This window comes from Chaetura pelagica, unplaced genomic scaffold (assembly GCF_000747805.2).
Source record: "Chaetura pelagica isolate M959 unplaced genomic scaffold, ChaPel_1.0 scaffold90, whole genome shotgun sequence".
Lineage (NCBI taxonomy): Eukaryota > Metazoa > Chordata > Aves > Apodiformes > Apodidae > Chaetura > Chaetura pelagica.
This window is the reverse complement of record NW_009953496.1, coordinates 1,735,553-1,750,189: the sequence shown is the minus strand read 5'-3', so window position 1 is coordinate 1,750,189 and position 14,637 is coordinate 1,735,553. Positions and strand designations below refer to the sequence as shown.

Below are 14,637 nucleotides of genomic sequence, written 5' to 3'. Positions count from 1 at the left end.
CTTCGTGTTTCTTCAGGCAGGCGGGGCTGCTGCGCTGGTGGTCGCGGCTTAATCCGGCTTCATGTGGGGGAGGCGATACTGTTCCCGCTCCCCAGATCTGTAAAGAAGTCAAAATCTCATTAAATGCTTATGAAGTTATGCGGGTTTTTTTAGGGAGAAGTGAAACTCTCTTGTTTCCCCTGATCCTATTGATTGCATTTCATTCCTCTTTCTTACGGCTTTGTCTTGGAACAGCTCCACCCTTCGCAGTATCTTTGTCTTATCGAGGCATCGTTTTCTCACTGCACACTAGTCGGTGCTGAGCATTGTCGCCTGATTTTTCTTAATTTTTCTCGAACAGTAGTTTGAGGTAGCTGTAAAACTGTCAGCACTACGTATAAGGAGGTAGGAGTCGGTGGAGGTCCTGTGCGACAGTTCTCTTCTCTGTTGGGGCATTGCTCTGTTATCCTTAAGTGATACGTCTTTCCAAATCTAGACCCTGTGTAAATGGGCATAAGCAGGTGGATTGTGACTCTTTAGACATTTGAGTTAAAAATGTCAGTTGGGTTGTGGAAACCTTAATCTTCCGTACGAAAAATACTGTACTGTACTTGAATTAAATTAAATCATATCTATTTAAACAGGTGTTCACACACACAGTTTAATGGTCTGACAAAACCTCATATTGCTTCAAAATCCTATCTTTTGGGCTATCAATATATATGAACTTCGGTTTTCCTAGTACAGGGTGATGTTTAATTAGAGAGACAACACTCAACTCCTAAGTCTTCTCTACAGATTCTGTGAAATAATCATAGAAGTATTAAATGTGTGAGATAAGATTCCAGGCTTTAAGTAAGAACCTATGCCTGCTTCCATGTCTGTAAACAGGAGCCTAGACCACTGATAATATCCTGCTAGTGAAGTACTTTTAGTGTTCATTTTGTTTTAATTAAAATTGTAAACACTACTTAATGGATTAGCTGGTTAGGCTTTAATTACTAGCTGAATATAGTGAAGGCTAACATTTTAAAATATTGCCAAGTACTAAGTGACAGTATAAGTTTTAATTCAAATACTTGAGTTTATATATGCTACATTTTTAAGTGCACGAACAGCCTTTCTGATAGGTGGCTAGTGTTTGTAGTGCATGAAAAATCTCTGTATACTTGCTCTTGGTTCTGAGTGTGTTTTTCTCTATAGAGAAATTGAGCTAATGATCTTTTAGGTGAAATAATTTACGTGAGCATTTAGTCTTGACTAAGTCAAATTGACTGTGGGTGATTAACCCCCATCCCTTCCTTTTAAGCATCCAAATAAATCAGGGGGATTTTGGGGGTTTTTTTTGGTATTGTTTTTTTCATCCTCCTGGATTCCGAATTTGTTGGTTGGTTTCCGTTCCACTTAACAAAACACAGCTAATCAGCACTGAAGGCCTATACAGTAGTCCGTCCCTGTAGGAGAAGCCTGTGCTTGCCTCTTAAGCCACTCGTGGCTCTGGCTGAGAAACAGACTCTGAGGGAGAGCTAGCAGGAGAACCAGATGTAGCGGCGTTTGTTCTGCTGCAGCCCGTGCCATGGCCGGGAGAACTGCTCCTCTTTTGTCTGGGAAGACGCAGCTGCCGGCATTGCTTCAGCTGTGTAGCTTCTCTGCGAGGCTGCGTGTTGTGCTGTGCCGTGCTGTGCCATGCAGAGAGGCTCTGGGTACCTGACCTCGGCATCTGGCTCCAAACCTCTCTGTCTCTCGGACGTTTTGTGTAGTGTTACTGCTGGTTGTAGCGCTGCTCTGCTGTGTGCTGATCAGTTTTTAAGGGCAAAGATGAGCCTGGTGATGGGGAGTGGGATGATGGGGGAAGCCTTTAAGAGCTCTGTTGTCTCACCAAAAGCCTTCTGATCCTGATGACCTGGATTGGTGAGGCAGTGCGGTTTTCACACTGCTGGGTCTTGCCGCTGTTGCATTGTTCTCTGAAATAGCTGCTGCTTCCCTGGCTTTAAGATCCTCTATCATGGCAAAGATCTTGGTTGAATCAGTTTCTTTAAGCATGTGAGTAGGGATGATGTAGCTAAAACCTGACTTGTTCCAGTGGTGGAGCTTAGTGTTTTAGCAAATACTTAATTCAGTATATAATCAGTTAGTCGTTATCCCAGTAAGAAGATTACATTTGATATTAAAAACTTGTTATGTGTGCATCAGGAGCCCTAACGCTTGGCTTTTGGTGATTTTGTGGGGTTTCCTCTCCTGCAATATTCAACTTACATGTTCCTACTGCAATTTTCACTGCCATAGAGAATGAAGTGACTAAGTTTAGCAGGCATGAATTAACTTATCTGCCTAGGTGGCTGCCCTCAGTAGAGGTGTGGGTCATCTTTTATTATTTTGTCTCAGTGAACACCACCAAAATGCTTATTTTTTTTTCTCAAAAACAAAGGGATGTGAATTGTTAGATAAAAAAGTTACTGGATGGCAATAGATTTGCTGTTGTCCAAGCTTCCTTATAAAGACAAACTCAAAACCAATCGCAGAGTAACTTTTTGTCTGCATCTATCACTAAGTTGAGTTTCACCTGGAGAGTTAAGCTTTGATCTGTGTAATAGTAGACTATTTGCATGGTAGTATTCTTTGTAGGAGGCATGCACTGAATTTAGGAAGAAAGTGGTACAAACTGTTGTCTCTTCCTCTGTTGATGGCACATTCAGCCCATGGAATTCTGTTTCTCTCTTCTTTTTGAAGTCTGTCAATTGTTAGAATTTTTTTTACCCATTGTATAATATTATTTTGTTGGAATGGTATATATTTTATTCTGTCTTGCCAAAACAAAGAGGAACTTGGACTGTAATATGATTCCTTGTAGAAGTAGCCAACTTGTATAAATAGTATCAGTTATCAGTGTGTGTCTTTTGTTTGGAGATATGCATGGTTATGGCCCCTAAGGATGGGCTGTTTGCAGGCATAATGCTTTAAAAGTTGGTGTTAGAGCTGAGAAACTGCCTTGTTCAGGGGACACACATCTTTATTTCAGCCACTGTGAGCTTCCCATATTTCTAGTAGCATCCAGCATACATAGATTCTTCCATGTTCTCTGTAATGCACTCAGGAGGAAGCTGCTTGAATTACTTGGGCATTTCATAAATAATTTAACATAGGTAGTCTCCAGAGAAGTGACTCTTCTGCCAGATTGTCCTTGCACCAAGTTTTCTGCAGCAGATGAGCCTTGACTGATGCGCTGCTCTGCCACATTAAACCTTTTATTCGATAATGTCTTTAAAAAAACTTACGTGGACACAATCTGTTCAAGAGTAAAAGATTTGAGCAGAGAATAGAAATATTCTTCACTAGAAGTGTTATGTATGTGTGTGGGTAGGAAATAGTGTAATGTATTAGTATTATAAAATCCTGCTGCATCCTAAGCAAATATTTGCTGTATAATTTCTGCTAACTTAAGCATAGATGCCACTATTGTAGTTGCTTGCAGTCATAGGCCAGCCTGGGAGGATCCTATGGTTCAACCTTTTCTGGGAAGGGGAGCCCAGATGAGGTGTTTTGGCATCTTGAAAACCTTCAGTGATGGGTGTTTTACTCCATCCCAGGGGAGGTTTTTCCAGTGACTGATTGTTCTCACTGTTAAATATTTCTTACATCGAGGTGATCCCCCTCCTGGAAACAACACCTTCATACTATTTGTGCTGTAATGATACTGAGTGGAGGAGGAAGTAAAAAAAGCACGGTATCTTTTACATACTGAAATAGTTACAATTAGATTCTACCTTGTTTGACTTTTTTTAGCAAGACAAATTTAATAGTGAAGTTTGGTAATTTAAAAATGCTTCTGTAGCATAGTGAAAATTCTTGGCTCCTTTATCCTTGGAAAGGAACACAAGTATGAAAGGAATACAAGGAAATTATATGAAAGACTCACTTTGTGGGTCCACTGTGTGGGTCTGGTTGAACCTGTAAGAACAGATAAGATGAGCCTTTTCCCAAGGCCTTCTGAAGGCTTCTGAAGAGTGCTGTGGCAGTCTTGTCTGCTCTTCCCTGCAAGCCCTGGGGCCTTCCTGGTAGCATCAGGTGGCATTTATGTTTGTCATATGACTGAACTTGTAAGAACTGTTTCTGACACATGCCAATTATGATGATTGGTGTGCACTAGTCATGTGGCTGTGTAACTATTTGTGTTCCTGTGTGACTTATGGATGTCTTTGACATGGTGATTAACACCTGTGGCACTTACCCCATGCTGGAGGTGTCCCTGTGTGTGTGCTGAGGGAGAAGCTGAGCTTCGCTGCTGTTCAGTGTCTTTGTCAGGTGTTAATGGTCTGTTGAAGCTCAGAGAGGGCAGCGCTCACTTGGTAGTGTTGCCTTAGCAGAAAAATATGTGATCTCCAAACTTAGCTCTTAACTGCTCACTGGGATTTCTCATGTCTTCTAGGCAGAATAATTTATTTGTAAATTAAAAAGAAAAACCCAAACCACTTGAATTGTACCTTTCCTCTTTTGGCTTATGTTTACTTGTGGAACTAATTCTTTCACTTCCTGAATTGCCACTCGGAAAGTGGTGAAAGAGCCCTATGTGCTTCCTTTCCTTCCTTTCACAAGTTTCCATTTGAGAATGAAATACAGGTAATTTTTGTCCTGTTTTCTGCCCCCCTTCCCTCCCCGCTTAGTGATACAACCGTACAACGTTCCTATCCACTTTTGCTGTTGAAATTTGGTAGAAAACAGGTGTTCTCTGTGTTTGCTTTGTTCTTGAGGTTTGTAACTTCTATGTCACATAAGATAATTTTGCCAGCTAACAGAATTATGTGATATATAAGTAGCTGGTAAATATGCAATCATTTGCAACCTAAGCTTTAGGCTATTTTACCTGTTGGTGCTCCAGTCACGTTTATGGCCCCAGTGAGGATTGTGGTCCAGCTCTGCCAGATGCTCAAAGCGTATCTGGATGGCAGCTGTGGTCCATTTTATTTTTTCTGTGGTGGATTTATTTAAGTCTCTGCACTTCCCTGTGGAAGGGAGAATGTAGTTGTTAACTGAAGGCAATCTTTCCATGTCATTTAGCTGAAATGAAATAAAATTCAAGAGAACAAATGAGCCTGAATCCAGTCTTTATTTCCTCTGAATGGGTAAATGATTAGTTTTGGCACAGCACTAGTATGAATGTGCAGTGGTGTGTTGGGAAGTGCTACCAGGGTGGTTAAGGGGGCTCTGTAACGTGCTGCAGGGGCTTGGACTACACTACTGATGTGATGTGTAGGATGAGGGATTTTCCATCATAACTTCTGATTATCCACACAGTATGATTTCAATATTGAAATCTAGTAATGTGAAGCTTGTTAAAGAATTTGTTTTGTGTTCTATCTCTCTCTCAGATACCATGCTTATGTGGAAGTGCTCCCTGCCTGCTCTGCCGATGCTGCCCCAGTGGAAACAACTCCACCATAACTCGGCTGATTTATGCTTTCTTTTTACTGCTTGGTGTGAGCGTTGCCTGTGTGATGTTAATACCAGGCATGGAAGAGCAGCTGAAGAAGGTCAGGTTACTTCTTTACTAACATGTTGGGTAGAACAACTGTCACAGATAATTGTAAATGACATCTTGAAAGCATGAGTTTTATTTGGATGAACATAATTGTGCTGCCACCTGTGCTTCACAGTCACCATTCGTTTGATTGTAGGTCAAATAGACAATCGCTACACAGACGAAAAGCACTACTTAAAAATAAAAGTTAGACCTCTTTTTTTAATAGTTTACAGCAGAAAAAAATAGGTTTTTTGCCAAACAAGAAAATGTAATTTAAATATGTGGGGTTTTATATATTGTTGAGATGCTTCTATTTTGTAGTACTTGATTGATTTTGCTTGCTGTTAATAAAAGAAAAAAACTAACCACAGTCTAAGATGTGTCCCAGCTTAATTGTGCTGTACAAGTTCCATTTCTATTTTAAAGTCTGCAAATTCATAACAGAAGTATTTTTCTCTAATGATAGCATATTATTCACTAAGGAAAGTAGGAAGTGCTTACTTGATTCTACAGTTTGTTAGTTATATACAGATACAATAATGCACCTAAAATTAGAGTAATAATTTGAGTTTTTAGAGAGCTTATAGGTTTTCTGAACTCAGGTTGTATGTTCTTGGGTTCTGTTAGGTTTTGTTTTGCTGTCTTTATTTATTTTTTCTAGGAGACATTAACTTCTGCTAGGCATGCTTTTGATTGTTTTTGCCCCAAATGATTAGTCTGTAAATGTTTAATTCAGTGTGGCTTAGTAACCATATTAGATCTTCAGTGAGAGCCATGTTAGTCACCTAGGAAAGAAAATGACAGCATTCTGGAGTATGATTTGCCTTCAAAAATATGTTGCTCATGTCCTGGTGGTGACTAGAAAGGATATTCTCAGCTGTTTACTGTGGAAGTTACAGACACTTAATGATGGTGATGTTAGTTTCTGAGAGGAGGATGTTTCTGTTTTAAAGAGGTGTGAGCAGACTGCCTTCTAGCAATGTCATGAACTTGATAGTAACTCTCAAGTTAAGTTTGCCAAATCCCAGATCTTTTATTTATCTCCAGGTTAAGATCAGCAACTGAAAACTGCATTTCTTTGAGAAGTTTTGAAATTCCTAATGACAGAACCGCCCCCCCCAGTGTTAATAGGTTGGGTTTTTTTGTTTTTGTTTAGAATTTGCGTGTGTAGGATTTTTTCCTTGAATGCGTTTCATATTCTGGTTGGACTGTAGCTAACAATACAGCCTTTCAGTATTATATTTTCTAGAAATGTTAACAGTTGCATAATGTTACAATATTAATGAATTGTATATTAATAAATTGCTAATGCATATTTACTCACAGGAGGCCTTTTACAGATCGGTGAAGTATCTTGTATTTCTCACAGATTCCTGGATTTTGTGATGGAGGCATGGGAACGACTATTCCTGGTGTGCATGGCCAGGTGAATTGCGATGTGCTAGTTGGTTACAAAGCCGTGTACCGTGTGTGCTTTGGGATGGCCATGTTCTTCCTTCTCTTCTCCTTACTGATGATCAAAGTGAAGAGCAGCAATGACCCAAGAGCAGCCGTGCACAATGGGTAAGATACGGAAATAAGCACTGAGATGGATGGTATGGTGTGTGCATATGAGATGACAGCTACTGTGAAATTAAAGCCTGTGGCTCAGCATGCTGGTCACATTTACTGTTCCACAGACAAAAACATTCATAGAAGCAAGAGGAGCAATGTTGCAGTAGAGGGTGTTCAAAGTTATTAGAGTTCTTAGATGTGGCAGATTAATATTTGTAGGAGGAAAAGCTACACATGGCTGTCACTTTTCAGAACCTGAACTGTGTCGGTGGATAACCTATCCAGAGGTTTCCCAAGATTAGAGATTCTGCTTTTGTCCAAAGATGAGAAGATTCAGAGATGAATAATGGTACTAAGTTTCATTCCACTGAGATTTTTTCAGCAAATACAAAGATTAAAAAGCCTCATCTGTCTTCTAGGAATTAGATATCTGATAAAGTTGGGGTTTGTAAGGACGTGCTCTTTTCTGAGCAATTTTATTTTAAAGATTGTAACAGTCAAATGTGTATATCTATATAGATATTTATCTCTTCCCTCCTGCTATCTTTTCTTCAGTCTTTCTTCTGCAGGGAATTACATATTCAGTTTCTGAGCTTCCCAGTACTTTTTTCTCTTGTATGTCATTATAGTTAGAATTGTCAGATAGAAGGTAATAGTTGAACTTCAGCTTGCAGGTTGACACAAGTGGTGCATGAAAGTCCAGTAAGGTAGTCCAGTGCCAGCGTTCACCTTCTTTGCTTTTGTAACAGCAGTCAGAATAGTTTCTTGCCTTAGGTTAAAAATAATAATAGAAAAAATTAGTTATAATGTTCTCACAGACTTGAGCAGAGTGCTTAGCAACTGTAGGTGTTATTTCAGCTAAATATTATTTTTGGCTGTCACACACTTTATATGGGTAGAAGGTTAAGATCCCATTAGAAAGCATGTAATTAGAGGTGACATTTACACAACCTTGAACCTGTTTTTATTTCTATAATTGAGAATGACATTGATTTGAAAAAATAAATTCCACATATAGATTCAAAAACTACTTTTAGTGATGTGTCACACAGTAAATGTTACAGGTTAATTCAGCTTTCAAACTGGATTTAGTAACTTTCTGTATTGCAGTGAATTAGTGCATTTAATTCATATTCTGCACTTCTGTAATTTCACATAATTCCTCTGCACACAAACAGAATTTACCCTTCTGGTCACTGTCACCTGATGGTAACAGCCAGAAAGAGAGATTTAACTTATTCAAAGTATGGGAAAAATAGGATGGGATAGAAAACGTGAAAAACATTCACGTAGTTGTCATTGTAGGTGTGTGATACATGTCTTTGTGCTATATGTCCTATAAGAATCTACTTCATAGAATGTAGTTCCCAGTTCTGTTGGCATAACTTTTTTATTAGAGGTTCACTGTGCAGGGTATATTTGTAAACAGTCTGTATTTGGGGTGGATTTGGTGAATGGTTGGTAGGAGATATTTCCTTATCTGCTTTGTTTGTTTGAGTGTGTATTTTTAACTGGAAAAAAAAATATCCAATTCTACTTCAGCAGAACAGGGACTTGAAATTTGATTGTGTCCTTTCTGTGAAGAATAATTCCTTTGCTTTTGTTGTGATAAATCCTCATTGGATGTAGGCCTAAATAGTCTGAAGTTAGATGGGAAGAATCAGGCTTCTGTACATCTCCCTCATGTATGAAATTAATCAAGACTGCTAGGGAATTCCAGCATAAGTACTTTCTGTCACGGTAGGCCCCAACTAAGTTTTCTGCCTTTTTGGTTTTGATATTAAGAACAGATAGGGATTTCTTTTTTTACCCATTTTTCTGATACTCTGGCAGTTCAGTAATCTCACTGCTCTAGTTAAAAAACTTTAAAAAAAATAAACCAAAACAAAAAACCACAACCTAAACAAGCTCACTATATTGCACCCTAGCTTCATTTGTAATACAGCTGTGAGATATCTCTGGGAAGTGTGTTAAACTGGGTGTCAGTCTATAGCACAGTTTAAGCATAATTTTCAGGAGAACAAAAATCTTGAGCAGATAAAATTGTTTAAATCCTTCTTCAAAAGAGGTAAATTATGAGTGGTTTAAAAAAAACACTTCAGCAGTTGCCTGATTATTAAAAAAATGTATTGTTTTAAATTTTCCTTAGATTCTGGTTCTTTAAATTTGCAACAGCACTTGCAATTAGTGTTGGAGCTTTCTTCATACCAGAGGGACCATTTACAACTGGTAAGGGAATATTGTCTTCTATTGTCTTCTACTGTGTCATGGTGCAATCATAACTGATTTTAAAACAAAACTTGAAGTGCATGCTGATGTTTTACATTTTTTATTGTAATAGCACTTCCCTGTGTTTAGAGACATTAAGACAATGTGTTAGATTATCTGTGGTTCTGAACTGGTTTTATTTCTTGTTTAGTGTGGTTTTATGTAGGTATGGCTGGAGCATTCTGCTTTATTCTTATTCAGCTGGTCTTGCTTATTGATTTTGCCCACTCCTGGAATGAATCTTGGGTTGAAAAAATGGAGGAAGGAAACTCAAGATGCTGGTATGCAGGTAAAGGACTGTATGACAATCAAGTTTTAAATTTCATTGTACTTTATGTTAAAGAAGTTATTCACTGAGTAATACATTTTAAGAGAGTACAGAAGAGCTACGTTGTGCCTACATATAATTTTCTCAGATGGTGTAGTTCAGCTTTTGTCCTTTTGATGTCAAGTTAAATAAGGAGAGGGCAGCAGCCTCTGAGTATTAAGGTCTGAGCATAAGCATCACAAATACATTTTTTTCTTTCTGTCTGCTAGTCGGTCGTTCTTTGCAGGTATATACTTAGTGAAAGGTATAGGATAAGATATAGTGAAGGAGAGTACAAATAATTGCACTGGATAAATGATATGTTAATTTTAAAAAACCAAAACATTTCAGACATGATAGTTTAGTTTTAAAAGAGAGCACAATTTGTCTTTGTGCAATGGCCACTTCACTCTTTAATGTTTTTAATAAGATGGAATTTATAAATAAGACTTTGGTTTACCTTCTGTTGGAGAAGTTGTTCATCAGCTTATTTTTTAAGCTTTTATTCAGAGCGTTTGTAGTATAACTGTATTCCTTCATACTTGCACTTTTTGGTTGCTCTTAAAGCACTTGAGAATCAAGTGTGGCTTTAGGCTTCCCGTTTATTGTTCCTGTTTATTCCCTCTTTAACAAGTCAGAGTATTGAGAGGAACTTGTTTCCTTTACACTTCAGTGCCCAGAGCTGTATTTAGTAATGTCGTTGTATACTGTATCCAAAACATGAAACTCATGCAGTATTATATCAATTTTAATACTCTCAATTGTTAACCAGTTTAATGTTTTTCTTTCTTTTCACAGCTCTACTGTCTGCTACAGCTGTCAATTACCTTCTGTCTCTAGTAGCCATTATCTTGTTTTATGTTTATTACACTCGTCCAGAAGGTTGCTCTGAAAACAAGGCATTTATCAGTGTTAATATGCTGCTGTGTATTGGTGCTTCTATAATGTCAATTCTGCCAAAGATTCAGGTATAGTTTTAATTCTGTTATCTTTTTTCTGTACTGTCAGTTCCAGAAACCTATAATACCTACAATATAATCACGTCCAAGGCCTTCTAGTTGCCTAACTTTGCTGTTTCTTGACTTCTTCGTCTAGGAGTCTCAGCCAAGATCTGGTTTGCTGCAGTCTTCTGTGATCACAATTTATACAATGTATTTGACTTGGTCAGCTATGACCAATGAACCAGGTAGGTGTAATAGCAGCATATGGCTTTTTGGGTAACCAGTTCAGCAGTAAATTGTATCGTCAGCTTTTTGCAAGGCAGTGTTAGGATGAGGTGCTACAATGCGTGCAAGTCACAGGCGTCCTCTCTCCCAACCCCAACTTTCTGGAATAATACGGAAGAAGTAGTTCTTCTGAAGGTAACGTGGGTTTTGTTTGCACTTAGGTTTATCGTATGGAAGAATTCCTGACTGTTATTGTCAGGATTGCAGTATTCTCAGGCTTAGATTTTGCAGATCACCACAACTCTTCCTAGATGTGTGGAGGGTTCATTTCCCTAATGAGTTTTTTACCTGGTGACTGAGATGCTACTGATTGTATTTTTCCTAACAGGATTTAAAAAAAAATGTATTAATAAAGGCTTGCAGTGGTTTTTTTGTGTCTGAAAATAACTTACCATCTAATTAATTAATTCAGAATTTCAAGTGGTTGAAATAAATGCCAAATGCTGATTTTGATATTTTTAATTAGGTCTCTGGCCCATTTATCTTAATTACAGACAATCATCTGTGCAACAGCATACATATGAGCTGTATAATTCCTCCAGTAATTACAGAGAATAATCTGTGTCATGTGTGTTATCTGTGAATTCTCTGGGTTTGGAAATGTTGATAATATGAAGCTGACTTTGTAGCTTTCTTTCCCAATGCTGAGATGACTTCAGTATCCCACTTATAGACTATCTATAGCCATGTCAATATGGGTGTCAGACTTGTTTGCTAGTGGTAGAACTTCTAAAGCTTAATCTGCAGAGCATTTTTATTTTGTTGCATCTGCTTGTATGAGATGGAACAGTAAAGCAGTTGATGCATAACTTACGTAAGTTGAAAGTCCTTTATTGGCTCAGAGACAGATTTTTATGCCACATACTGTAATTGGCCTATTCTAGAGACTTGATAGGCTAAAATTAGACTCAAAACTTTTTTACTTCAAGACTGTCACAGTCACAAAGTTCCTTTTTGTGACTGAGAATTCAGGGTGGAAATGCACTATTAAATATTTGTTCTCTTGTTGTTTTATGTAAGTGCCAATGTAATTTCCTCCACAGATAGGCGCTGTAATCCAAGTTTGCTGAGCATCATTGGTTACAACAGCACCACCGTTCCGACCCAAGGTCAGGTAGTTCAGTGGTGGGATGCACAAGGAATTGTAGGACTGGTTTTGTTTTTGCTGTGTGTTCTCTACTCAAGGTAAGATTCCTTTAACAAAAAAATCTTACTAACTTGTCATTTTCAGATGTTGAATTGTATTTGTTTGGCTAACTGTACTGGGCCCTTTCCTGTTCCATACAGCATCCGAACATCCAACAACAGCCAAGTTAACAAGCTGATGCTGACCAGTGATGAATCAACACTGATTGAGGATGGAATGCCCAGGAGTGATGGCTCCCTTGATGATGGAGATGATGTTCACCGAGCTATAGATAATGAGAGGGATGGAGTTACTTACAGTTACTCCTTCTTTCATTTCATGCTTTTCCTGGCATCTCTGTATATCATGATGACACTTACCAACTGGTACAGGTATTTATTTACACTTGATAGTATATGATGCTAATAATGAGCACAGAAGAGGCTGTCTTTTGCTGGACAAGGAGGTATAAGTTGTGTGCTGTGAGGAATGGATTCTGAATGGGACTTCTCAAAGGAAGTATACTGTTTGATCTATATTAAATGAATTGTATTTGAAAATTGGAGTAGCCAACCTTGTTCACAAGTGCCTATTGTGTTTTCTCATGATTCCCTGGCCCACTGAAAGGTGTGCTGTTGAAGTGTAGAGGACAGGGTCTTAAATTTTTTAACAACTAAAATAAGAGAACACCAGGCTCATGTCTGGTACAGAAAGCTGGAAAAAGGATAGGTAAGACATGTTTTATCAGCAGAGGAACGTGATCCTTCTAATCTACTCAGCCCTGGTGACTCCACACCTGGAATGCTGGGTCCAGTCCAGGGCTCTGCAGTACAAGGCAGACATGGACAGACTGGAGAGAGAACAGCAAAGGGCCACAATGATTATTAAGGGACTGTAGCATCCGTCATATGAGGAAAGGCTGAGGGAGCTAGGACGGGTCAGCCTGGAGAAGGGAAGGCCCAGGTGGGTCTTACCAATGTATATAAATACCTGAAAGGAGGGTGTAAAGAGGACAGAACCAGCTTCTTTCAGTGATGCCCAGTGACAGGACTAGAGGCAATGGGCACAAAGTGGAACACAGGAGGTTCCGTCTGAGCATTATTGCCCAGGGAGGTTGGGGAATCTCAATCCTTGGAGATACTCAAAAGCTGCCCAGACATAGTCCTGGGCAACTGGCTGTAGTGGTCCTGCATGAGCAGGGTGTTGGACTAGATGACCTCCAGAGGTCCCTGTCAACCCCAGCCACTCTGTGATGAGGTCTGTAGCAGAAGGAAATAGGGTTGTCTGCTCTCTTAAAAAAATCCTCACCAAAAATACAACTTCTCTGTGTGAATTGTTACTCAAGTATTCTTTCCCCTATGTGCATTTGCTAATACTAACAGCTGGAGCAGATTTAAAAAAAAAATTATGGTCTTTAATAATTTGTTGAAGGACAATTGATATCAAAATAGCAACACTGGAAAGGAATGCGGTTTTTGACAAAAATAACTTCATAGATGTTCCTCATGTGGGTGGGATTTGTGGCCTTGCTTGGGTCAGTGTGATGTAAAGATTATGAATACTTCTAGGTGTTCACAAGGTGAAATGCATTATTTGTATCTATCAGTGTTATCTATAATGCATTCCTTGCCTTTACACAAACTTGGATTCCTTAGAGATTCCTTGACAACTTCTCTTACTAAATATTTTTGGGCAGCTGTTGCTTTCCTTCTTTCCTGTGACACCAACTTTCAAATGGTGTTCCTGTACTGACCGGTGTGAGCTGCCTGGAAGAAGGGTAGAGATGTCCTTTGAGGTGTGGAGCTGAAGGGAGAATGAGCTACTGTGAAAACAGTGTTCAAGAGTGACTTACTACACAGGTTCTGAAACAAAGATTGCAAATGATCTTGTTTCGTTTCCTTTTTTTTTCCCACAGTCCGGATTCTTCTTACGAGACAATGACCAGCAAATGGCCGTCTGTCTGGGTGAAGATATCTTCCAGCTGGATTGGCATCGTGCTGTACGTGTGGACTCTGGTTGCTCCGCTGGTTCTTACAAACCGTGACTTTGACTGAGCTGTGCTGCTCTCCCAGGAGATCATCTTAGCTTCACCCTGTCTTTGAAACAAACAAGATTGCAGATAATAGTGCAGTTGTAAATATGTGTGTGTGCTATCCATGTAGGATACCCTGCTTTATTCTGCATGATTACCTTCAATCATGTCTCTTGTCATTTCACCAAATGACATTTGCTAGCTGAGCCCAGTGACAATTGCTATAATGATGGTTTTCATAGATTACTCCTAGATCAAGTGCTTCAGGAGCATTAGATGCAAGACCAAGACCTTTTGAAAGTAGATTTTTTTTTTTCCTCCTCAATTGCATTAAATAGTGATAGGGGAAAAAAAGTGCAAGTGTTAATTAGGGTAACAAAACAGTATTAGATCAGGCTTTGCAAGCAAAGGAGGGGCTGCCTTTGATAATCCCTGTTGCCTTGATTCCAAAGTCAGTCTTGAGTAAGCATTGTTAGACTCAGAATTCTGTGTTGGAGGATACTGGACATCTTGCAGGCTTTGGCACTGACTGACTGACCTCTTCTTGTCCTGAGGGCAGTGATACTTTCAGTACAGATGTCAAATGGGGAAGCTTGCACCCCAGGCGGCAGAGGAACTGATGTCCTC

The 14,637-nt window shown here is 39.1% G+C and overlaps 1 protein-coding gene across 1 annotated transcript; it reads left to right on the top strand.

Annotated features, from left to right (window-relative positions):
* Window positions 1-5,333: 5,333 nt before the first annotated feature.
* SERINC1 (serine incorporator 1) lies at window positions 5,334-14,373 on the top strand. The gene is made up of 9 exons (XM_009999096.1): window positions 5,334-5,507; window positions 6,867-7,060; window positions 9,201-9,280; window positions 9,471-9,608; window positions 10,425-10,594; window positions 10,722-10,812; window positions 11,896-12,037; window positions 12,140-12,370; window positions 13,894-14,373. Exons 1-9 carry the CDS (start codon window positions 5,472-5,474, stop codon window positions 14,030-14,032), a joined length of 1,221 nt encoding a protein of 406 aa, XP_009997398.1. The 5' UTR covers window positions 5,334-5,471; the 3' UTR covers window positions 14,033-14,373.
* Window positions 14,374-14,637: the final 264 nt, after the last annotated feature.

Coding starts and splice junctions, on each gene's coding strand:
- SERINC1 (XM_009999096.1), top strand. CDS start 5,472: ATGTTAATACCAGGCATGGAAGAGCAGCTGAAGAAG. Junction 10,813..11,895: donor AGCTATGACCAATGAACCAG/GTAGGTGTAATA, acceptor TTTCCTCCACAG/ATAGGCGCTGTAATCCAAGT. Junction 12,038..12,139: donor CTGTGTGTTCTCTACTCAAG/GTAAGATTCCTT, acceptor TGTTCCATACAG/CATCCGAACATCCAACAACA.